The 26,376-nt window shown below is 31.9% G+C and overlaps 1 protein-coding gene across 1 annotated transcript; it reads right to left on the bottom strand.

Annotated features, from left to right (window-relative positions):
• Window positions 1–865: 865 nt before the first annotated feature.
• On the bottom strand, window positions 866–12,472 carry LOC127734334 (uncharacterized). Its single transcript, XM_052244179.1, has 11 exons — window positions 11,218–12,472; window positions 9,444–9,503; window positions 8,837–8,889; window positions 7,820–7,964; window positions 6,006–6,234; window positions 5,333–5,700; window positions 4,716–4,830; window positions 3,888–4,014; window positions 3,148–3,259; window positions 2,710–2,819; window positions 866–2,012 (listed from the first exon to the last, which is right to left on the bottom strand). The coding sequence occupies exons 1-11, from the start codon at window positions 12,085–12,087 to the stop codon at window positions 1,919–1,921; spliced, it is 2,283 nt and encodes a 760-aa protein (XP_052100139.1). The 5' UTR covers window positions 12,088–12,472; the 3' UTR covers window positions 866–1,918.
• Between the last annotated feature and the right edge of the window lie 13,904 nt (window positions 12,473–26,376).

The following is a 26,376-nucleotide window of genomic DNA, read 5'->3' as shown; positions in this document are numbered from 1 at the left end:
CTCTACGACAGGGGCATAAAAATAAGTGCAAGTGGGAGGGATGGAGGGGATGCTTTCATTTAATCTTGTATATTATGAATATAACTTATTTTTGAAAATTGTGTTATGGAGTGGAAGAGTTAATAGAATAATTTACAGTGGGGAAGTTAGGTCATTGTTACAGTGGAGAAGTTAGGTCATTGTTTACAGTGGGGAAGTTAGGTCATTGTTTACAGTGGGGAAGTAAGGTCATTGTTTACACTGGGGAAGTTAGGTCATTGTTACAGTGGGGAAGTTAGGTCCTTGTTATAGTGGGGAAGTTAGGTCCTTGTTTACAGTGGGGAAGTTAGGTCCTTGTTTACAGTGGGGAAGTTAGATCCTTGTTTACAGTGGGGAAGTTAGGTCATTGTTTACAGTGGGGAAGTTAGGTCATTGTTGAATACTGTACAGTGACCTTCAGATTTTAGGCGGATTTTGTATCTTTGGCGATCATACATCAATTTTTATAATGGACTTCAAACAAGTCATTTTTAAATATTTGGCATGTCAGTAATGGAAAATAAAGATCTAAAAAATAAACCAGGAACTGTAGAAAATGTAGTGCACATATGAGTGTGATAGATTATCCAAAGGAATGTTTTCTGCATTTACTATGTCAACAAGATTTTCTATGTTATTTTCAAGGATTGGTATGACGAGTACAGTTATTGAAAGGGTGTGGAATAGATCAAATTTCTTAGCTTTTTAAACTTCAGTGCAGGAGGCAGATGTTTTGAAAAATGCTAAGTACATCAGCAACAGAGAAGGATGTAGAACAGGCATTTTTTTAACTGATCATGTCTTTTTAGCTGTATTGATAACAATTTGTTTTAAGTGCAACAAAAAAACATTAAAGTATTTTTATTTTATCAAACTTTTTTGCACATACATAATAACATACCAAAATAATAATACTTATGAAGCATATTTTATAGTTATTTCCTGACCAATGTCAGAAAATTGGCATTTAAAAAGGTTTTGACATCAATATAATATATAGCTTCTTTTCCTCTACCATAAAACTGTAGCAACACCATGAAAAAGTCAACTTTAAACATAGAACTTACACAAGCAACTTAAAATCTAATATCCAATTCAAAGAAAAAAAAACAAATAGGAGAAAAAACGGGTATTATCTAAAGAAATATGAACTGGATTGAAGTAAGATTGTAGCTCTTAAAACATGACATTTTTTTTCAAACATGACTTCTGTAAAGAAGAAAAATGTTTGATTTTTCATCAATTCCAGTTAAACATTATTAAAACTACTGAAATTCAAGCTGTCAATTTGTTTGGTAAGACAAATACTGGTAATAGTCCAATAATGGCTACATTTAATTTTCTCTAATTTAAATATTTTGTTATTGTCTTTTTTCTATTAATAAGTTGTCAAGAGAGTCAACTCTTTAAAAATATGTTTACTAAAATTATCCAGATGATAGTGTCAGAAATATCTACAGTAACAGATTTACTTTTTTTTAAATCACTGTTGTCTTTTTTATTTAAGCAATCACAATTTAAAGGCCTGTATCATACTTTTAATTTTAATATAAAAATAACAAATAAAGGTTAGGTTTTTGCATATATCAGGTACTTTTACCTAAAAGATGCTGAAAATATTATCTTATTAAAACATTTGAATAGACATTGATATAAAAGGACATTCGAAAACTATTAAGCAAATTGTAGTATCCATACCTAATTATTATCATTTTTTTCTTCAGGTTACTTTTCATTTAGTAAAGATTCACAAGTATAAAATAAAACAAATTAATGAAATAAATAAAGCCTCTACATAACTGAATGTCAATTCTATGCAGAACATTTTGATACAATTGTATAATATAATAAATGATAGAATAAAAAAATCAGCAAAATTGTTTACAATAACAAAAGAACATCATTTACTGTTCTTCCTTTTCGTTGGTTTGGCTTTTTCTTGAGCTTTCCTTGAGATAGTTTTATTTGTGTTGGCATATTTTCTTGCATCATCCCTAAAAAAAGATATGTTGAAAGCAAAATTAATACACAATTACAACTGCTCTATAAAGTTTAATTATATATATATATAAAATTAACAATCTAATAATAGAATTTTTAATTTAATAATTTTTAGAATAATCTCTCCCAACCACCATAAACATTGTGAAGATACGGATGTGAATTTATTGTCAAATTGGATCATTGTTAGTGGAGTTGATATGCTAACAAATCAAACACTGTTAGTATATGAAAATAGATGAAAGAGGATTAATGTTTTTCTAAAATTAAATCAATTAAAATGTTGTCAGGCTTTGTTCTACTGCCTTTATTGCTATTTCAGACAGGAGTTAAACAAACTAGATATCATTGAGATGGGAGCCATCTCTGTGGGCCCCGCTGGGAATAATGTGGTAAAAAATTTGTATCTTTATCATTGGACATGGGGTTGTCAACTGAAACCAAAGTTTTTGACCTTGACCTTTGTCCTAGGAAGTTGTACATAAATTATGACACACCCTCTGGTGTTGGTTAATATACATGTCAAGTATAAACTTTGAAATCATAACGGTTCTCAAGATATAGAGCGGACACAATTTGTTACGGACAGACGGACAGACCGACGCGAACAGACTGATCACTATAGGGCGTCCGCCATTCGGCGAGGTCCTAATTATTATTCTTATTAATTATTAATTTGTTTATACTAACCTGTTCATTTTCACTTTGTCTCTGCAACCTTTGCCACCTTCCCAGAATGCTGAGCGACTTTTTGTCATCAATTGATGGCAGGCATTACATGGTTTTTCCAATGCAAAAGGCTGAAAATTTAAAGACAAAATAAATTTAAATATACTTATGGTACTAAGAGAGAGAATAATAAAGCAAATTTTCTTGTTATTTTCTAATTGAAGTAACATACTTTTAGCCTTTATACCTTGATATAATGTTGCTTCATTTTCTCTATCAAAATAACTGAGGTAAAAACGTAACAGCTAACATTAAAACAAAAAAATAAATGTTTCTTCTTTTAGTACTGTAAAACTTCTGAAACTCAAGTAAGGTTGAAATAAGTATAATTAAAAAATATTGTTTTCTCAATAGAATGTCACAAAAGTATAATATTCCATAAGAGTTTTTGTTCATTACCTGTTCTTTACAGCAATGTCCACATATCATTCTGTTAGCTATAACCATTAAATGATCTTCTGTGTCATCATGACAAACATCACATGGGTAACATTTCCCACAGCATGGGAATCTGAAAAGTACAAAATTTACTTATTAGAGCTATCAAGCTAGCCATGTGTTAGCTGGGTGAGTAATGCAATAAAAGGAACTCACATTCCGAAATCTGACACATATTTTTCTATGCAGCTTTTCCTGTAATCGCAATAATTATTCTTACATTTTGGTCTGTCATGTCGAATTCGCAATAATAAATGCATGCAATAATTTCAGAATTTAAAAAGTTTCATAAACAGCAAAGCATAATAACTGAATAAATAACAAACCCTACATGTAATATACTCTTAATAAATAGGATAACAATTTTCACAGATTATGCAGTTAAACACTGGTGGATCTTAAAGTGTTACGGGGTGGGACTGACTTCTTCATAAGCTATACAAATTTTAATGCACCAATAAAAGAACTTCGACAGTATCTATTCCAAAGTGAAAAAAAAAAAAAAGAAGACCTGCTAAAGATATGTTTTTTATTGTGTTTTACAATTATATGGCCTAGATAGGCAAAGGTTGATGGGGGTCTGTTGTACTGTTAAATAGTTTTAGTAATTCATGTTACCCTTTAAAGTATCATCTATTTTTACACTAACCTTAACTTTGCATTGGCCTTCTTTAGCATGTAAATTACGGAGTAAGACTTACCTAAACCATCTAAAACTCTTTTTGTAGTGTTTACAAATTCCATTATCTGGAAGTTGGTTGCCAAGAATGATTCTGGGATCTTTTGGAATCTTTTTTATTCTCATCACAGGAATATTCACTGCACCATCTGTAATTCAAAACATGTATCTTTAATAACAAATATATAAAAACTCTGTATGTTTAAAATAATCTGTAAAATATTGTTCAAATGCATTTTATCAAAGATATATATATATATATATATATATATATATATATATATATATATATAAGTCTAGAGATTTGCACAACGATACTAATATAAGATGGTATTATACGATCTTATATTAGTATCGTTGTGCAAATCTCTAGACTTATATAATTTTTTCCTTATCTGCACAGTATCGTCTATTCTAGACGATCCGGTACATAGTAAATTTGCTGGTTGGTCCTTTTTATAGACTTCTATATATATATATATATATATATATAATGGTTTATTGCTGTCTCTTTGTGGATTTAAGAACTGGAACAAATGTACTGAATCAATAAAAGAAATGCCATTTACATAGTTAATAAAATAAGGTCAACTACACACAATAACAAACAATCCTATAAAATATGAAAGCTAAGACAAGTTGTACTCACAAGGTGTTTGGTCAAAGTTCTGTAACTCCTGTAAAAATTTTCAAAGAGAATATGACAAAAAATAATTCTTCCAAGTTTTTGAAAGTTTTCTCTCAAATTGCCTCAGAGTATTGATGTGTTTCAAACAGATGGAGACCATTACCATTTCCCCAGCTGCAAGAAAACTTAGAGAACTTAGTGTGTTTATGTCGGAGCACTCACCCTGGTTAAGATAAGATGGCTGAAGTTCGGTAAACCTGACAGAATCAGCTGCTACTTTCATTTTTTGATAGCAAGTATAGCATGATACATCCTTCAGTTGTTCAGGAGGCAAACCCTGTAATAAATATGCATTTAAATAAAATAAAACTATCAGGGAACACAGTAATATCAAATCTTTTATGACTTATATAATTAACTTTCTTCTTCAAACGTTTCTTTTCTTTTGTGAAACAAATATCACAGGCTATAGCTACCTGGTTTTACCTGAATATTTAACTTTTGTGAAATATATAAATTTTAAAAAAAGCATTTTAATTTCTGTTTATAAAAAGGGTAGAGAAAAATGATATTAATATATTTTTCATCTTTCTTTTGTTAGTTTCAAAAAATATTATTTAATTTTAGATTCAGATGTGAAGTACTTGTGAACGAGACAGCATCCCAACAAAAAAAACAACAGATATCTTGAAGTCAATATATAGTTTTCAACAACAAACACATATCTATTTAACATGTCAAGTTCTAAATACCCCTTAAAGAATTCAAATACAAGTTATGAGTAAATTCAATAGAACATGCTTTATACATATAAATGTATATCAATCAGCTATGTTTACCTGAACTGTTGTTTCCTTTGAACATCTCATGCATCCCAATTTGAACTGACAATCTTGCATAACCAGATCAAAAGCAGTGCATCCTTCTACATCTAAATAACCAATGACAGAAGAATATTGATGAGCCATGGATGGTCGAAAGTTTACCAACTGTGACTGGTTACATTTCTGACAGGGAACAGCATTGACCTGGTTTGGAGGTGTCTTCACATCCAGACGATTGTGACATCTTGTACACTGTATGATTATCTTTATCTGAAGGAATACCATGGTGGATGCAGAATCCCTCAATTGAAGATTTCTTAGTCTTACTTCTGTACCTCTCACTTCAGTTTCTGTTACATCTAAATCTTTCTTACTGTTTTGTTCTACAAAATAATTTAGAGGTTTAAAAATAATTTTGATAAGGATTGCCACTTTGTAGAGTTGAAATATGACATAGAAAATAGCTTATTTCAAAGTGAAACATATTCATTTTTTTTTATAGTTCTGTTGTAAATTTTTATGTTATATTAATAAACTACAACCCTTTTGGTAAGTTGTACATAAAATGTTGAATTTTTTATAGATTTCTTACTAATTATAAATCATACAAGTATAACTCTATGTACATTTGCAAATAAAACGATCAAAATAGCTCTTAACTGTATTTTGTATATATATATATATCTACCTTCAGCATATTCATATTCATCACCACTGCTGAAGTTTTCCATTGGTCCTGTGTAAATTTCATCTACATCTTCCTTTTTATAAACGGTATATTCTCTCTCCTCTGTGTTTGTATCACTTCCTGTTTCATCACTGCTGTCGTCTGTTTGTGAACTGACAGCTTCCTTTTTTAGCTGACTGGCTGGAATAAATTCCATTCCTGCAGCTTTTGCCATAATTTCTCTTTGATACTATATGAGAAAAAGAACTTTTAATGAAAACTTTAGGCAAACTGCATTGCATCAAGGGTAGAAGTGTAAGTTTTTCACAAAGTTTTGTTATCGATGAAAGTGAGCACATTGCGTTCAAAATTTAAATTTATAAATGGGGAATGTGTCCATGGGACACAGATGATGCCCCTGCTTGCATATAACTTTATAAAAGGAAATAACACAAGAACCGTAAAAGTGACGCTACCCAAATTCGTACATTATCTGAGTTTTGTGGTAATAAGCATTGTGTATAAGTTTCATAACATTTGGTTGAGGCAAACTTAAGTTATCTGAGTTTTGTGGTAATAAGTATTGTGTATAAGTTTCATAACATTTGGTTGAGGCCAACTTAAGTTAGAGAACGGAAACAAAAAATTCAGCAATTTTTCCATTTGTAAAAGGGAATAACTCTAGAACAGTAAAAGTGACACCACCAAAATTCAAACTTGATCTGTATTTTGTAGTAATAAGCATTGTGTATACGTTTCATAACATTTGGTTGAGGTAAACTGAAGTAAGAGAACAGAAACGAAAATTCAGCAATTTTCCCATTTGTGAAGGGGTATAACTCTAGAACGGTTAAAGTGATGACACCAAAATTCAAACTTGATCTGTGTTTTGTGGTAATAAGCATTGTGTATAAGTTTCATAACATTTGGTTGAGGCAAACTAAAGTTAGAGAACGGAAACCAACTTTGGGACGTACATTCATACGTACAAGGGTAAAATTTAATGCCCCCTCTGCTACGGCATAAAAAATCAAATGAAGGAATTAATATATCAAACTCTATTAAAAGGTAATACAACCAAGATCTAAAGTGAAAAAAGGTATATGGCTTATTAATTCATGACACAATAAATGGGAAATGTGTCCATGGGACACAGATCATGGACACAGATGATGCCCCCTCTTGCATAAAACGTCATAAAGGGACACCACCAAAATTTGTATTTGATCTGTATTTTATGGTAATAAGCATTGTGTATAAGTTTCATAACATTTGGTTGAGGCAAACTAAAGTTAGAGGACAGAAACGAAAAATTCAACAATTTTTTTCCATTTATAAAGGGGCATTACTCAGGAACGATAAAAGTGACGCCACCCAAATTTGAACTGGATCTGTGCTTTGAAGTAATAAGCTTTGTGTATAAGTTTCATAACATTTGGTCAAGGAAAACTAAAGTAAGAGAACGGAAACCAGTTTCAGGACATACAGACGAACGTACAGACGGACTAAGTGCACTTGAAAAACCAACAGTAAAGGAAGAGGACTTTCATTTCATTACTTTTAGTTATCTCAAAGCAATATTCAAGCTTCCACAACAAACAAAAACATCAAATATAAATTTAGGAGCTTATTTATTAATGAAGGTCATTTGTTGACCTCTATATGATAATTTTCACACGGACTGGGTCACATTGATGTTTACCCTTAAACTTTTGAGTATTTTTGTCAATACCTATGACCTGTGTATGAACATGCATAAGTTTTATCACCACTGTTTTTCTTTTGAACATGTTTACACATAATTTAACATACATGTAATTTATTGTATTTTATACCTGTTTCAAACCTTCTGTAACCATATCCTCCAAACTACGATCAAACCATTTTAAGAAAGGTCTAAACACCATATTAATAACTCCTCTCTTGATATTCTGCTTATCTTTCTCTTCAATCCATTCTTGAATAGACACCTCTACATATCTAAAGAACATTAAAAGGATTATTATTATACATGTTATATGTGCTTAATAAAAAATATTGAAAACTTGCACATGTTGCAATGTATCATTAAGGATTATAAATAGTGCATAGTAAATGTACCGGGAAACTCCAAATAGATTTTCAGTCTTTTTGTTTCTGTCATAATAAATGTACCGGGCAACTCCAAATAGATTTTTAGTCTTTTTGTTTCTGTCATAGTAAATGTACTGGGCAACTCCAAATAGATTTTTAGTCTTTTTGTTTCCGTCATAATAAATGTACTTGGTGACTCCAAATAGATTTTCAGCCTTTTTGTTTCTGTCATAGTAAATGTACCGGGTAACTCCAAATAGATTTTTAGTCTTTTTGTATCTGTCATAATAAATGTACTGGGTGACTCCAAATAGATTTTCAGTCTTTTTGTTTCTGTCATAGTAAATGTACTGGGTAACTCCAAATAGATTTTTAGTCTTTTTGTATCTGTACATACAGAACACAATGTTGTTGAGTTTAAATCACAGTAAATGGAAATACAGATCCTGTGTCTATGCTTCTCATAGTCACTCATACACTGTTTGAAATTCTTTTGTTTCTGTATGTTAATCAGATTGACTCACTGGTGTGACCCAAATTTCTGTGAAGCATTGTTTTGCTGGAGAATCATTTGTATAATTTCTTTTGACCATGCATTTTCCATCGATTAAAAATTTGAATCAAACTCATTCACTGGGAATTTATGTTAACATTACAGTAATGTTTACAGTAATGTTTAATTTACCAAGTGATTTTGAGTACTTTACAAGGCATCCTTTACTATGTACAAGAGTTGAATCATAACTACCATTATAAATATTACTTTGAAGAACACTTACCTTCTAACAGTTTCAGGTAAATTCTGTTCTTGTGGCAGACAAACTTCCATCAGCTGTTTAAAAAGATCAGTGATGTACGTATCTAATCATATATTATCTTGATAATAATAACTTATATTTAATAGACTTAATATACCTTATATGCATATATCACAATTATTGAAAATTTTATAGACAGAAGACTAAATATTATTCAATGAGTAATGAGTAAAACAAAAAAATGCTTGTTTTTATGATACCTCTGATTAAAAGATACAGTATATATATTTATCTAAAACACAATTATATTATGTAAGAAAAAACATTCTAGTTATGACCAATCAATTTCCTTCTTTCTAACATCTACAAGGGTATTATGTATCATAGATAGGATAGAAGTTTAAAGTGTGAAATCTTTCATGGATTCATGTAACAATGTTATGTTAAAGATAATCCTCACTAAGCACACATATACATTTTAAGTATCTGTTGATAAATTCCAGTATAATAGTTAAATCCTTTCTCTGATCTTGGTTGCTGTCTAATTGACAAACATTTAACAAAACATCTCCTTTTATTCATATTAATGAAATAGTGTATTTCAAAATATAATTTTAGCCTAATTTACCTTTAGTGGGTATTTCACAGGAAATGAAATCTCCAGTTCAAACAGTTTCACATCATAGGGCTGAAAACAGATAAGATAGTATGTCTATTGTCATGTTACTACAATTGCATACCACTTAAATAAGCATTTGAATACACAGATATATATAAAGGTTTTTTTTATTTCAATAAACATGATAAACACTTTTAATGAATCTTGTCAAAGTTACTTGACCTTAACCCATGTCTTTCCAAATATTAAAGGTACATGTACATTGATTGTATTATGGAGCTATATTTACTCATGAGGTTTTCAAATTATTTTCCATTGACTTAATTGTAAAACCAGGTTTATCCAGATAAGTTTAAGTACTACGTCCCTATTTGATAATCTCCCTTATTCCAGGATGCTATTAGCAGCTAAATTGAACATTTCTGTGAAAAACACTGCTACATGTACACTGAATCCTGTGCAATGTTATATATTTTAGCATATGTATACAGTTTCCATTAAATACATTGTAGTTCTTGAGCTACTCATTACTCCCATTAGCATGACTAGTCAAAGGAGCACTATAAAAAAAAGTTGATTGTACAAAATGCACCTTTGTCCTTTATATTATCATGATTATAGCACATACAGCACAATAAAATTTGATATTTTACTTTTTTACATGTTTTAATAAAAGCTATTCCATTTACATATACATAGATATAAGAAGATGAGGTATGAGTGCCAATGAGACAACTCTCCATCCAAGTCACAATTTATAAAATTAAACATGTTTACTAGAATAAATAAAATGCTTCGCTGAGCACAGCCTGATACGACCGCAGAGGTCGAACCCTGAACAGTTGGGCCAAATTTGGACACAATATTCAAGCTTGATACTGTCTGAATTTGGATTGTGATCAAATTTTTGACATAATAAAGGTTTCTGACACAAATAAAATGTGGTCATAGATCTTAAAAATCTATTGCGCAATACTGTGCAATTGAAGATTTCTTCTTGAAACTTTTCAAAAAATTTGAAATTTGAAAAATTTTAAGAAAAAAATCCCCCCAATCTTTTTGAACCCCCCTTTTGAAGCAATTACTCCCCCCCCCCCTTTTGAAGCAATTACCCCCAAACTCTATCCCAGCCTTCCTTTTGTAGTATGGAACCATGTAGTACAATTTTAGAGAGATCCATACACTTAAACACAAGTTATTGTCTGGAAACAAGAAAAATGCTTGTTTTTGGCCCTTTTTTGGCCCCTTATTCTTGCATTTTTGGGGCAATTACCCCCAAACTTAATCCCAGCCTTCCCTTTGTGATATGGAACCTTGTGGTACAAGGTCAGTGAGATCCATACACTTACACACAAGTTATTGTCTAAAAACTACAAAAATGCTTGTTTTTGGCCCATAATTCCTGAACTGTTGGTACCAAAACCCCCAAAATCAATCCCAAACTTCCTTTTGTGGTATTGAACCTTCTTATTAAATTTCATAGAGATCCATTCACTAAAACTAAAAGTTATTATCCGGAAACCAAATATGTCTTCGGACGACGCAGACGACGACATTATACCATTATACGCACCCTAAAAAATTTTTGCGGTCATATAAAAATTACAGAAACTGATATACTATTATATCAAAAATATTGCTCTTTTTCACCTGTGAATATGTACATTTTTAGTACAAAGGTAACTCAAGTAAAATTGCAGTTGATTTCTTTGTTGTCTTACATTTACATTGTAAAACAGACAACCCATCTCAATTTTATCATAAACCCATCTAATAGTCTTACCCAATCAGGATCACTGGATGAAAAACTAAGCTGAAATACATCTTTGTCATCAACCTTTGGCAAAACTATCAATTTCTCTTTCGGGAACCTTTTCTTCAATTGTTGTAATTCAATACATCTAAGCTGATCAACTTCCTCATCAGAGGCGGATTCTCTAATCAATTCTCGAATAACATTTCCAGGTGGAATAGAAATGGTCGGCTTCAATATGATTTTCTCTGAAATTTTTGCATTATTGTCAATATCTAGTACTTTTTCTGGTGTATAAGTGGTGCTTGTTTTAGAGTTTTGTTTGACAAAGTCCTTCAAAATAGCATCTTCCTTGTCTTGATGTCTGTATCTGCAATCTTCTCCTTTCTTACAACTGCCAGCTTTGTAGAATTGGCAGATAGGTTTTCTCCTTCTTTTTGGTTTTACCTCTGGAGCATGAGACCTCTCTTGTTTTTCATTAGAAGCAGCAGTACCGTGTGGTGTGATTCTGCCCTCTTCCACCTGCACATGGTGCACTGGCTTAACCTGTTGACCTCCATCTGGGTGTACAAATCTGCACTTAGTTCCAAATTTGCAATTTCCATATTGATAGAAATAGTGACAAACCTTTAAATGTTTGTTAGCGTAGTCTTTCTGATTGAGAGTTACCTCCTCCTTTACTGATTCATTATGTTCTGTTGGTCGGATAAAATCTGGAGAAATGGTAGAACTGAAAGTTGAAGACGAATCTACAATTTCACTGCTTAGAATTCCATTTTTGTTCAGATTTTCTTGAGTAATATCTGGTGAAAAACTGTGCAAAAATCTACAACTAGTCCCAAACTTACAACCTCTAGACTTTTTGTAAAACTGACAAATAGCTTTAGAGGACTTTTGCATACTATGAGAACTACTGTTTGAAAGTTTAGCTGTCTTCTCAGACACCTTTAAATCTGTGTTCGATCCAACAAGAAGATGGACAACAGAAAACAGTTTTGCCTTGTTTTGTGGCTGAAAGCAAACCTGACTGGAGTTGTTAGTAGGAAACACTTTCACTGCTAAATTAAATTCTGAAAGTGAAAGACACTTCCAAATTATTGCTCGAACTACGGTAACTTTTACTTATTCTATAACGCAGGCTCACCAGAGACGCCCTCCACTCAACTGGTGATAAAGTTTGTGGTTCTGTCTTTAAATAGGTAAAACTGGGCCAGATAAACTAAATAAAGAAGTATGACGAAATTGTCTTGCACAACGAGTCGAAATTTAGAACAAGGTTATCTACTGGTTTATATCCTATACAGAAAATACGGAACTAGTAGTTATTGCTTTGTACAGATATGAATCTCCGTTCTATATCGGCGCACTCCAATATAGTATATTCTTTCTTTGTAGTAAATTCCTCCACTTTCTGGAGCACCAGATATATGCAAACAAAATTATAGAAAAAGTATACAAATTGCAGTTGATTAGTTGTTATTTTATAAAGTTTCAAATTTTGTAATTCATAATTGAAGAATTCATGTAAATGACTCTTGTTCTGCGTTATTTTAGTAATACACCTTATCGCTATTCCCGGCTGACCCGATAATCTGTCCCGCTTGAACTTTTGACGTCATACAACAATCACTTTTCCATTGTGGCGTCAGATATTTTGTATTGTGACGTCAAAATTTTACGGGAACCTGTGTGATGGCCAGTAATGGCGGACAAATAGCGATAAGGTGTATTAAAATGGGGACACAGACACTATAATGTATCAGATTTTTTTTTTATATAAAGGTATACAGGTAACAAAAATTTTAGACAAGTGCCTGTGTGACACATGTGCCACTTTTGTTTATTTGTTATTTCACAATTTGTGTACTTTATTACCTAAGGGCTGGGACATATGCCCGGCAGCTTATGGTCAAGCCCAGACCGAATTCTTCTGTCTCTATATAGCCTATATTTCCTGATCTTCATTTGTTTCTTTCAACTATTTTTTTGCGATATTGCACAAGCTAATGTTGTATAAATATTTCAGGACCTCCATAAAAACAAAATTTAAAATTTGAAAGTATAAATTTGTCAAAAATAGTTCATCTTCTTTCGGATGTAAAACAGGAGTCGAAGCCGACTGTTTAAATTCTGCTTGGCTACTAATGTCAAGCACACACAGATGTGGCATCCTAGTCTATTTACATCTAAACATTTGTTAGTTGTACAATTAAAACTATATACATGGGGTCTAGCCTGGCATCCTGCCCCAATCTAATACTTCGTCGAGCAGTGAGCCAGGATCCCAGCCTAACATGTGGTCCGGGCCGTCCCTGTCTAGTATATATAACTGGTACGTAAGGGGTTGCTTGCATTTTATTCATTTTAAACTTTATTAGTTCGCCAGATTCATTCTCAAGGGTTTTAATTAGATTATCATAATTTGAATCTGACAAGGACAAGGTATTGTCATCAGCATATATAATTATTAAGTGAATACTTTTTTATAACCAAAAATATGTCATTTATGAAAACATTCAATAGGAGAGGACCAAGTATGTCAAGTATTGACCATTGGGGTGCCCCCTTTCTAATGTTCTCCCAATTACTAAGGATGGAGCCAATTTTTTATACACTGGACGGCTAAAAATAGTTAGCGAAAAGAAAAACGGCAGAGTGACTAACTCAGAAAGCAGATAATTTAGCTAATAAAATTTCATGAGGAAGACAATCAAATGCTTAAAATTGACAGGTTCATTAAAATGGCTGCCACATACTCATTTGATCTAATGCCTTTTTCCAGTCCTCAATAACTTTATAAGCACTGTCTGACGTCACAATCCTTGTCCTTAAAACTTGGCATACAAAATTATTAAAAAAAAAAATTAAAAAGTCTGTAAACCGATTTTCTAGAGTTTTTTTTTTTAAACACTTTAGATATAATAGGAAGAATGCTTACTGGTTGTAGTTTTTTTTTCATCCAAGGGATTTAGATATAAGAAGATGTGGTATGAGTGCCAATGAGACAACTCTCCATCCAAGTCAAAATTTATAAAAGTAAACCATTATAGGTCACAGTACGGTCTTCAACACGGAGCCTTGGCTCACACCGAACAGTAAGCTATAAAGGGCCCCAAAATATTACTAGTGTAAAACCATTCAAACGGGAAAACCAACGGTCTAATCTATATAAAAAACGAGAAACGAGAAACACTTATGAACCACATCAACAAACGACAACTACTGAACATCAGATTCCTGACTTAGGACAGGTGCAAACAAATGCAGCGGGTTTAAACGTTTTAATGGTACCAAACCTTCACCCTTTTTCTGAAACAATAGTCACGGTAACATCACAACATAGAAAGACACACTATAAAATATCAACTGAAATAGCTTAACTCAATCAAAGGACATATTAACACCATTGAACATACACTGAACAAATAAATTTGACCTATGACACAATGTAAATACAAAATAAATAAACTAAGGGAAGAATAATAAAAGTAACATGTTATATCGGTAAGATCTGCCTTTTTAAACATAGGTGTGACTTGAGCCATTTTAAGTTTATTTGGATAAATATTTCTATCAATAATTATAACTCCCAATAATTACATTACATGTATGTTTCACATGTTAGGTCTATAATGGTTTACTTTTATAACGTATTATAATGAAACATACAGTTTAAATAATGTCAAATTATATTGCAACAAATGGCAACTCTCTTTAAATACAAACAAAACAAAATCCATGATTTTCAGTCAGTCCAAACAAAATGGTGAAACATCACATATTTACTATGAGAATGAAGCCATAGAGAGCGTATCAGAATATTCATTTTTGGGAATGTTGATAAAATGTAATGGAAATTTATCACAAAGTACCTTAGAGCTGACAAAAAAGGCAAAAAAAGTATTTTTTGCAATAAAATCCTATACTAAATCATTGAATAATCTACCTATAAAAGTAGCAAATAACCTTTTTGATTCTTTAGTAAAACCAATTATGACCTATAATTCAGAAGTAACATATTTGGATACATATATTTCTTTTCATAGAGCCAAAAACAGAGCCTTATCTTCAGGAAAACAAATTAATCAACTTGATTTTACAGACAAAACCCCTATTGAAAATATGCATCTTAAATTTTGTAAATCTACTCTAGGAATAAGAAAAAATGCATCCAATTTAGGGGCAAGAGTTGAATTAGGAAGATTGCCTATAGAATGTTTTATTAAAACACAAACCCTTTTATATTTAGCTAGACTATATAATGATAATATTAATCCATTGATAAAGGAAGCTTTTTCTCTAGCACAGTCTCTAGATTTGACTGGAACTTATTCATGGTATACATATGCAAAGAATATTGTTGAAGAGACTAATATTGACCTTAATATTTTTTCTAATTGTAAGGACATAAAAGATGTAAATAAAATAAAAAACGATATAAAGTTAAAAATGAAAAATAGATATGAAGATTTAATTGAAACTAAATTTGAAAACATTGATGATAAAAGTAAATTTTATCTATATAAAAAACTTAAAAAGGATTGCAAACTAGAATCTTATCTAAATATATCTAATTTTCAGATAAGGCGATTGATCACTAAATTTAGACTAAGTGATCACTCCCTCTTAATTGAAAAGGGGAGATATTTTAAAATCCCAAGAGAGGAACGACTTTGTCATAAATGTAAAATACTAGAGGATGAGAAACATTTTTTACTCTATTGTGATTATAATAAAACACTAAGAAATGCCTTTTTTGAACACATATGTACTGAAAATAATAACTTTAATAATTTAAATGAAGAAGAAAAAATTCATTATTTACTAAATCCATCAACGCCTTTACAAACAAATAAGTTAGGATCCTTCTTGAAAAAGTCATTAGAACTGAGGGCAGGGGACTCTTAACAACTTGTTTGTTTTTATAAATTTTGATGCTGTTTTTATTATGTTTGTTTGATATGTATGTATATATGTTTATTGTGTTAATACATGTTGGTCACAAACTGTAAAGTTTATAAGACAATAAAATATTTGATTTGATTTGATTTGTTATTTTGATTGACTAATAGCAATCTCGCGTCATTCTGAAATTAATCTTCATTTCAACATGAAATGTAATATTCATGCGATGACACGAGCTTCCACAATAAAGTGCACAGGTAAACAAAAGAAAAACTTGAAAGAAATCGTGTTTTCATGATCCTAGCAAAAAATGTAATTATAAGTATTGAATGCTTCTTTTAGTAATTTTATAGCGTTGTGAAAGCGTTGACCGTGCGCACATTTTTAGAATGAAGCACTTGGGATCCGCGCTTCATACAAAATGTACTTCGGTCAACGCTTTTACATCCCAATAAATTTACAAAAAGAAGCATCAATTCTTAAATAACTCCAAAACAGGTGGTTAAATTTTCAGATTAGGTAGATCTTGTTATGTTGATCATTTTTGCAGTTTATACTTTTAACTTAGCTCTTATAGTTTCCAAAAACGACAAAGGTTTGACATTTCAGGGGCAATATCTTGAAAAGTTAACAGACTTTTCTCTAATTTTCACGGTAGATACATCTAGCTAGTCATGCTGATCCTTTTTGCAAATTAAATTTTTAACCTAGCTTCTTTAGTCCAACAACTGCTAAAAATTGGAAGAAAAAAGTCGATATATCAGGGGCAATTGCTCCAAAAAAAGTAGATAGTTTTTTTTCCCCAATTTTCAGGATGGATACGTCTTGCCGAGCTGAACTTTTTGCAATTTACACTTTTAACCTAGCTATAGTTTTAATGATAATAGTCAAAACCTGGAAATTGGTAAAAACTTGCATTTCAGGGGCCATAACTCCATTATGGTTCTTTTCAGGTAGATAAAAATTGTCATAATGATTTTTTTGCATTTTCTCTCTTAACATAGCTTCTTAAGTTTTAGAAATAATGACCAATTCAAGAAATGCCAAATCAACATTTTAGGGGTAATAACTATAAAACAGGAGAACAAAATTTCATAAAATTTTCAGGATAAATAGAGCTTGTTGTGCTGAACATTTTTACCCTGTCAAATTTTCTCTTATCTCATTTTTGAGATATTAGCTAAACTTGGAGTTTGACCCCTGTGTTAATTTTTTAACCACCGTGGCCATATGCATGTTGGTTGATCAACTTGGACAAAAATCTTAAACTTTATAGTCGACATCCTATAAATGATGCAAACAAAATTTGCTTTCAAACTATTGAGCAGTTTTAGAGGAGAACATTTTCATAGAAAAGTTTAGGGACACTAGAAAGAAGATAGACAACGGACGCATGTCACAAAGTGATGGTAAAAGCTTACTGAGGTGAGTTAAAAATATGTAAAAAATTGTCATTTAAAGGCAATATGTCTGATGTTTTCCGCAATTTTTTTTCTATTTGTAAGTCTTATCTTAATTGCTGGTCATTTAAAAAAAAATTCTCTCTATCAATTATATTTTCAAGATGACAGCCAAAAACGGTATAATTTGATAAAACTGGAATTTTCAGAGGCACAACTCTCCAAAATGGGTTGTGTGATTTTTCATTAAAATTCAAGGGTGAAACATTTTGAACCGAGTATCATTTTTATTATTGTCATTTTGTTCTACAATTGTCAATACCTGCTTTAGTTTTTGAAATATATATTTATATATATATATATCAACCTGATATTTTTAACCACAGAGGTAATGTTTGTTGATACAATTGAAACCTAAGACATAATACCAAGGAACATTTAAACAAAGATTGATTCATAATCAGTAAGTGGTTTCAGAGATTTTTTTTTTAAGTTTACAGTATGACAATTGCTCACTTTGATCTTTTAGTTTAGTGGAGCGGCGGAGAGGACAGGTTTAGAAGTTAAAATTACCTGCATACCTCATGGCATTATAATAGCTCATTGGAAAACTAAAATCGTGTTCTTTTTGAAAATATGTGTCTTAAATATGAAAGCTGGTGCCACCATGCCTTAAATCAAGGTCAAAGGTCATCACTTAAAAAAATCTTATTTTCATATAGAGAAAAAAACTGCAGAAGATATACATACATTTGAGAATAATATATGTTAAAGGGACATTAGCTACGTGATATAACAAAAAATAAAATATGATTTTTTTTTTGTGTTCAATCATTAATGAAAATGATATAGTGAAATACTAATTCGCTTTTAGCAACCAATTTGGTTCAATTTTGTCAAAATAAGATAAGAAACATCGCTGATGAATTATTCACTTGCAAGTGCATAATTAGTCTTCATTGAATCAGTATTCATGTGACCTTTAATTTAACCCCTTAGCTGGAGATGGGTAACGCATGTATTCAGCTATTAAAAGGAAAAGATGTCAACATTGAAGTGAAACAAGGATGAATCATTTGGTCGACTGATTCGATCCACAAAAAATCTTTCTAACACAGGCAAAAACGACGATAAACATACTTTTTAACCTACAATATGAAATCAAACAGACCTAGAAAAATCCAATTGCACGTGGACGCTATCTGTTTATATTTATATTCATGTTTATATCGGGTTATATGACCGTCGGCAGTCTTCGGAGGTAATCTCGATGGTTAATTAAATGACGTCTAGACAAAAATACACACGAAATGTTGATATATGTATACATATTATCGAGTCCCTGCATTGTTCATTCGTTTAAGGATATTATAAATCAAATATGAGAATTTGAGTCAAATCGTGAACATGATTTTGACAGCTAATTAATGCCCCTTTAATAGAGTATCCAAAATACATTGTCAATAAAATCAAACAACATTTACAGGTTAGATTTTTGTCTCAGTTTTCAAGGATTCAACATGTCACGGAGTTTTCTTGAAAATAATTCTCACTGTTAATCAATCTTTCAGATGATACAAGAAGCATAAGTTATCATAGCGACAACTACGATTAACTTTGAAATTCATTCGACGGTACTGTAATGAATGCAAGCGGATCTTATGACAAATTCAAATAGTAAGATATATGACCGTTTTCATATACAAAATGAAACGTCGAAAAATTGTAGAAAGCTAAAATTCACATACGACATAAACGAGGAACACCCCAATTTATAGTTCGAAAATATTTTCAATAAATAATGTTCATGATATGTCATCTGTGTCATCGGCTATTGTTGCGATTACCTATATTTTGACAAAATTACACAAATTCGTGCAAGAAAGATTGATTGATTGTTGGTTGCTTAACGTCCAGTGGCAAATATTCCATGCATGTTCAGGACGAGAACACATTAACAATAAATACAATAGATAGGTCATGTAACAGAGGACGTCCGGGATGAAGGTCGGAGAAATTTGTACTGCCACTGGAATATGAGGGTATATTGGATAGGGACAAAAATTGTGCCTTGCAACAGGCCACTTACGACTCTTTTAAAAAGAAATCTTACGTCTAAAATTGATCGTAAGTTATACTGAAATGTTCATGAGTCACAAGTATTTTTTCTCGTTACATTGTTTTAGAAAAGAGTCGCTGCTCCTTGTTAACACATGCTTTTCCCCTTTTACGAACAAAGAAGTCTGATGTCATTTGTCCTTCAAAGAAAACTGGCTGTTACTTGTCATTTTGCAAAATTTTCCAAGCAAACGCACATGGCGTGTCATTATTTGGGTTGGCAACATTTGCCTACACCCAAACTTTGCTTTGCCATATATAGTGCACGTACAAATATAGTACGTGTTGCTTAATCACTAATTCATATGGTGGAACCTTTATTACACTCTTATTTTTATATATAGCCAACTGTTGTCTTAGCAAATTTAAATTGTTGTGCAATTTATTGAACTTGTATTTTAAGTCGTATATCGCAGTAACAAACACCCTAGCATCATCTATAGCACTATCAACATCACCGTGTGCTAATGCTACAAGATTACTGAAGTGGCTTGCTTTCGAACCAAAGAGGGAGGTTGCATACCGACTTTTTACCGATTCCACAAAACTTGAAATGGAACAAAATCCACTGTAGGCATGAATGATCGGCATAATTTCGGTGACAACTGCATGGGTAAAAAGACGAAACAGTAGCGTGAAGTGGGATAAATCGTCTGTTATCCTTCAAGCTGTGATTTGAATCAGTCTGAACACATAGTTCTTAATTTTGTAATTTTAAGCATCAGGTAGAAAAACATAGCATCAGCATGAAAAGCATGGAAAATCGTTGTGGTATCTGCCTCTTCATGGTTACAGCGTGAAGTAAGACAGCTGATAACCTTACCGTCTGTCGGCTTTTAAACAATTTTCGATTTTGCTTTGATGTTATTCGCCAATAGAAATGGCGCTTGCAAATTAAATGTTCGATTTACCATGTCCTTGTTTAGAAAAGAACACTATGGCATCTATGTAGTGCTTCTTAAGTTTAGTCTTGAGTTTAGAGTAATTGCAGTATAGGTCTTACTAATGTTATTTGGTAAGAAAGACTGGTACATTATCAACATTGATTGAATAACAAGTCTTTTTGTCACGAATAAGGTCTTTGTCTGTAATTTTAACTACTCTCTGCGTAATTTGGACTTTATGCCAAGCATGTGGTCAAACGTCATCGGTCGTCCCACTGTCTATATCACTCTGTTCTGCTGCTCTTAATATTATTCCATATCACGGCTTTGTGACGTCAAATACGTTGACCCGGCCTTAATAACTTTGACCCGGACATATCAGCGACGTCATAATGTTTGAACCGACGTTGATAAGTTTGACCCGAACTTATCAAGTCCTCTTCTGGTTGCTGGTGAAACTAAGAAAACACTTCCAAAAGACGCAAATATAGCCCGATAAATCGGTTATCAGATTATCTACATATTGATATTGTAAAATATCAGCTGCTCGACACAATATGAAGGCCTTTTGATCTCGTTCGCTGCGCTCACTCGACAAAAAGCTTCATATTGTGACTCGCAGCTGATATTTGACAATATCAACATGCAGACAACCTGATAATCGGTACTTATTGTGCAAATTCTCATGCTTTATTCGGTATATCATATCAGCGTCGCCTGCTCTAACAGTACTTCATTTAGATTTGCTAATCTTCCAGCATGACATATAATGTTTTCACTTTCAATGAGACAATCCCATTTTCTTGCAAAAGTAAACCATTATAGGTCAAAGTACGGCCTTCAACACGGAGCCTTAGCTCACACCGAACAGCAATACATCTTGTTATAACATGGAGCTACCTTTTCATACTGATTTGTCATTTTGCTATACTATTCTGTCATATTACTATCTTACGACGATTAAGTCGTATACTACAAAGACATTTTGATATAATGTTGAGCCACCTTTTCATACTATCTTATCACCTCACTATGCTATTCTGACAGATTACTATATCATAGAGATACTATGCTATACAGACGTATTGATATAACAGTAATGCCGACCAAGGAATGTAAAAAAGGCGCAAGTTTTTTTGTTTACGTAGAATTTAATAAATTCGAGGTGAATATGGCATGTGAAAAATTGCCTCCCTCCTTTTTATATGAAAAAGTTCATAATTCTGGAAGAAAAAATCAAAATTTCACCAAAAAGTATATAGACCCTTAGACTATCATAACAAACAACTGTGTAAAGTTTGAAGCTAATCAAGCAAGGTATTCTCAAGATACGGTGCAACATGTATACGACGGACAGACGGATGGACGGACATTTGTATACCATAATACGTCCCGTCAAAATTTGACGAGCGTATAAAAAAGGAATAACGTTATAAAGAAAAGAAAAAAATATAGCATTTTTATACTGTTCAAGAGTAACCATATTAACCAATTTAGTTCACAAATCATGTTAAGAAAGGGGTTAATAATGAGATTAGTCTATCGAAACAGCAGTGAGGTCTTCAATGACAGTTGGGTAACGTCATTTAAGGTCGTTTTTAAAGGGGCATTAGCTACAAGATATAATAAACTGCTTCGCTGAGCGCAGCTGGATACGCCCACAGAGGTCCAACCCTGAACAGTTGGGGCAAAAATGGACACAATATTCAAGCTTGATACAGGTCTGAATTTGGATTGTAATTAAATATTTGATATATTATAGGTTTCTGAATAAATGTAGTCAAACAACTTGAAATTGGTTATATGAAAGATTTCTTGCTGTTGTGCAATACACTGTGCTGTTGCGCAATACTTAGTAAATCTGTTGTCAGACTATAAACAAATAAAATCTTATAACTCTGAAATGTAAATTCGAAAATTTATAAAAATCAAAAGGGAGCTTACAAAAATAGATATAAACAATTTACCAAAGTCTCATAAAAAATGCTGAAAGCATTTTTGAGTTATTGTCCGAAAACTGGAAAATCCCCCTTTTTGTAATGAATAAAACCCCATAAATATATATTCTGAAATTTATAAAAATCAAAAGGGAGCTCATGTCGATAGAAATAAACAATTCACCAAAGTTTCTTGCAAATTGGTGAAATTGTTTTTGAGTTATTGTCTGAAAACTGGAAAATCCCCCTTTTTTAATGAATAAAACCCCAAAACTCGGAAACGGTAAATCCGAAATTTATAAAAAACGAAAGGAGGCTCACGTCAATAGATATGAACAATTCACAAAAATTTCATGCAAATTGGTGAAATTGTTTTTGAGTTATTGTCCGAAAACTGGAAAATCCCCCCTTTTTTAATGAATAAAACCCCAAAACTCGGAAATGATAAATCTGAAATTTATAAAAAAACGAAAGGGAGCTCACATCAATAGATATAAACAATTCACCAAAGTTTCATGCATATTGGTTAAAGCATTTTTGAAATAATGTCCGACATGTTGACGACGGACGGAAGGACGGACAGACGGACGGACAGACGGTCAGCGGTATACCATAATACGTCCCGTAAACGGGCGTATAAAAAAAAAAAAAAAAATGTGATTTTTTCTTTGTTCAATCATTAATGAAAGTGAAATAGTGAAATAATTATTCGCTTTTAGCAGCCAATTTGCTTCAATTTTGTCAAAATAAGCTACGAAACATTGCTGATGAATTATTCACTTGCAAGTGAATAATTCGACCTCATTGAATCCGTATTCATGTGACCTTCAATTTAACCCCTTAGCTGGACATGAGCATTCAGCTATTAAAAGGAAAAGAATTTCAACATTGACAGTGAAACAAAGATGAACCATTTGGTTGACTGATTCAATCCACAACAAAATCATTCTTATACAGGTAAAAACGATGATAAACATACTTTTTAAACTACAAAATAAAATCAAACAGCCTAAGAAAAATCCAATTGCACGTGGTCACTATCTGTTTATATTTATATTTATGTTTATATCGGGTTATATGACCGTCGGCAGTCTTCGGAGGTCATCTGGATGGTTAATTAGATGGCGTCTAGACAAGAGGCTCATCAGAGCCTGATATCGCTCACCTGTAATTTCAGTTTCAGGCATTTGACTTATTTGTAGATCTTACTTTGCTGAACAATTTTGTCATTTACACTTTCTCTCTTTCTATAATAATATTAGATAATAGATAACCCAAAAGTGTAAAATTTCCTAGAAATTAACTATTTCTGGACAGTAACCCAACAATAAGTTGTCCTATTGGTCTGAAGATTACTAGACAGGTAGATCTAAACCTGTTTAACACTTTCACCTATGTCAGTTTTGCTCTTACTGCTTTAGTTTTTGAGATTAAAGCCAAAAACTGCTTTTGTCCCCATTGTTCTATTTTTAGCCATGGCGGCCACGTTTGTTGATGGATCAAAACTTAGGATACAATTTAAAAACTAAATACCCTAAGGAACATTTATTTAAAGTTTGGAAGTATTTGGCCCAGTAGTTTCAGAGAAGAAGATTTTTGAAAAAGTAATAGACTTGCACAAAAAAATGTAAAAAATAAACGTTTCAAGGGCAATAACTCCTTAAGGAGTCAATTGCCTATTTTGATCATTTGACTTATTTGTAGATCCTACTTAGCTGCACAGTTTTGCCATTACTACTTTCTCTCTATCTATTATAATATTAAAGATAATAACCAAAAACAGTAAAATTTCATAAAAAATAAACTATTTCAGCCAGAAACCCTACAATGTCACTTTTGCTCTAACTGCTATAGTTTTTGAGATAAAAGCCAAAAACTGCATTTGACCCCTATGTTCTATTTTTAGCCATGGCAGCCTTTTTTTTAATGGATCAAAATTCGGATACAATTTATAAACTAGATACCCTAAGAAACATTCAGTTAAAGTTTGAAGGTATTTGGCCTAGTAGTTTCAGAGGAGAAGATTCTTGAAATAGTTTATGATGACGACGACAGACGACAGACGTCAATTGATGGCATAAGCTAACATGGGGCCCTTCGGGCCAGGTGAGCTAAAAATACACACGAAATGTTGATACATATTAATGAGTCCATGCATTGTTAATTGTTTATTTTAGACTTTTGGTAACTTGGATATACATTTTAGTATGTTATAAATCAAATATGAGAATTTGAGTAAAATCGGTGAAAATAAAGACAGCTAATGCCCCTTAACATCATTGGCACCACATTTATTTACGACAAATATTTTTTTTGAAGTTGAATAATTGATAGACATATTAAGACATTAATACTCCATGAGGTATTTATGTAATTTATTTCAACATTTGCCACTCCACTAGTTTGGGAAAGCTCAAAATGGGAAAAAAATCCTCAAACAATTTCATAATAGAAGGTGCACATCTTCAATCTGTGTGCAATCTTGAGTTTTAAAGAACTGGGTCAAAACCAGAGAAGTTGATAACACAAAAAAGGTTGTGATCTGTGGTGAAAATTTCACATAACAGTTCATTGCATATAAGATAACCATCACCGGAAGCACCGTAAACCAATCAAATTTTCAACCCTTTTTTTCCTGTTAACAAGCTTTAGTAACCATGTCACCTGAAGTTTCCAAAATATTTAATAGAAACATCAAATAAAAAAAGAATGGTGCTTTGAAACACCCAAGATATATGTTTATGACTCAGAATTTTTTTTCTGCAAAGAAATGCAGGGTTAAAACTACAACTGTCAAATTCACTAATGTACCTCTTTGTCTTCATTATAAGGTCTCTTTTGGTCCATTTATACCTCTTTTTCACTCAAAATTTTTACTTTTTAGGCTAATAAATCAAAATTTCGGGGTAACTTTCACATATTTACCGGTATGTAAGAAATGTGATAATAAATGAGTAATTGAAGTGTTCAAGCTGAATGAACTATCCATATAAAAGTTTACTGACTCCATGGAGGTTTCAATAAGTCCTTATGTAAAACTTAAGTTTACGCCGCGTTCCAGAGAGGGACATAAAATGGTTCCCTTTCAGTAAATAATTTGTTGTAACTGCTTCAAAAAACATTTCATTTACTTATTACTGTATATTTCTTAAAGAATTACTTAGGAAACAGTTTTCTAGTATAGCCCAATATAGGAAATAAGGAGAAAAAGTCAGAAAAAGCTCACCAAAACACAGAGTTTGGCTTGCTGTGCCTACTAATATTCATGGTATAGCCCTATTTCAAGGCAATTTCCCCTAAAATGTGTTTTTGAGACTCAATCCACTCAGAATGTTTCATGTTTGCTATATTTGAGTGAAATAGCATGAAATTTAAAAAAAATTCGTAAGGGTTCCACGGAACCCAGTGTCTCGCCTACTTTTGCTGTGAGTCGCAGGCTCAACAAAAATGGGGAAAAAATTATTAAAAATTTTCCTCTAGATACTATCTTTTGATTGTAAGAAGCTTCTATCCAAGTTTGGTAAAAATCCAGGATGGTTTATGAATCTAATAAATGTTTTAAAAACTTTAACTGCAGACTGTATGTAATGTTAACTGGAAGAAAAACTAAGTCCATTTATAAGTAATATATGGAAAAACAGGAAATAATTTTTACAAAATTTCCTTCTAGATACTAGCTTTTGATCATAAACAAGCTTCTGTCTAAGTTTGGTACAAATCCAGGATAGTCTAAGAAAGTTATTAAAATTTTAAAAACTTTAACCACAGAGTGAATGTAATGTTAACTGGCAGAAAAACTAAGTCCATTTATAAGTAAAATACATATAAACAGGATTTTTTTTTTACAAAATTTACTTCTGGATACTATCTTATGATCATAAACAAGCTTCTATCCAAGTTTGGTACAAATCCAGGATAGTTTAAGAAAGTTCTTAAAATTTAAAA

The sequence above is a fragment of the Mytilus californianus genome, unplaced genomic scaffold (assembly GCF_021869535.1).
Source record: "Mytilus californianus isolate M0D057914Y unplaced genomic scaffold, xbMytCali1.0.p SCAF_3, whole genome shotgun sequence".
In the NCBI taxonomy this organism is placed as follows: Eukaryota; Metazoa; Mollusca; class Bivalvia; order Mytilida; family Mytilidae; genus Mytilus; species Mytilus californianus.
Note: the sequence above shows the minus strand (reverse complement) of the source record. Positions and strands in the feature narration are given on the sequence as shown.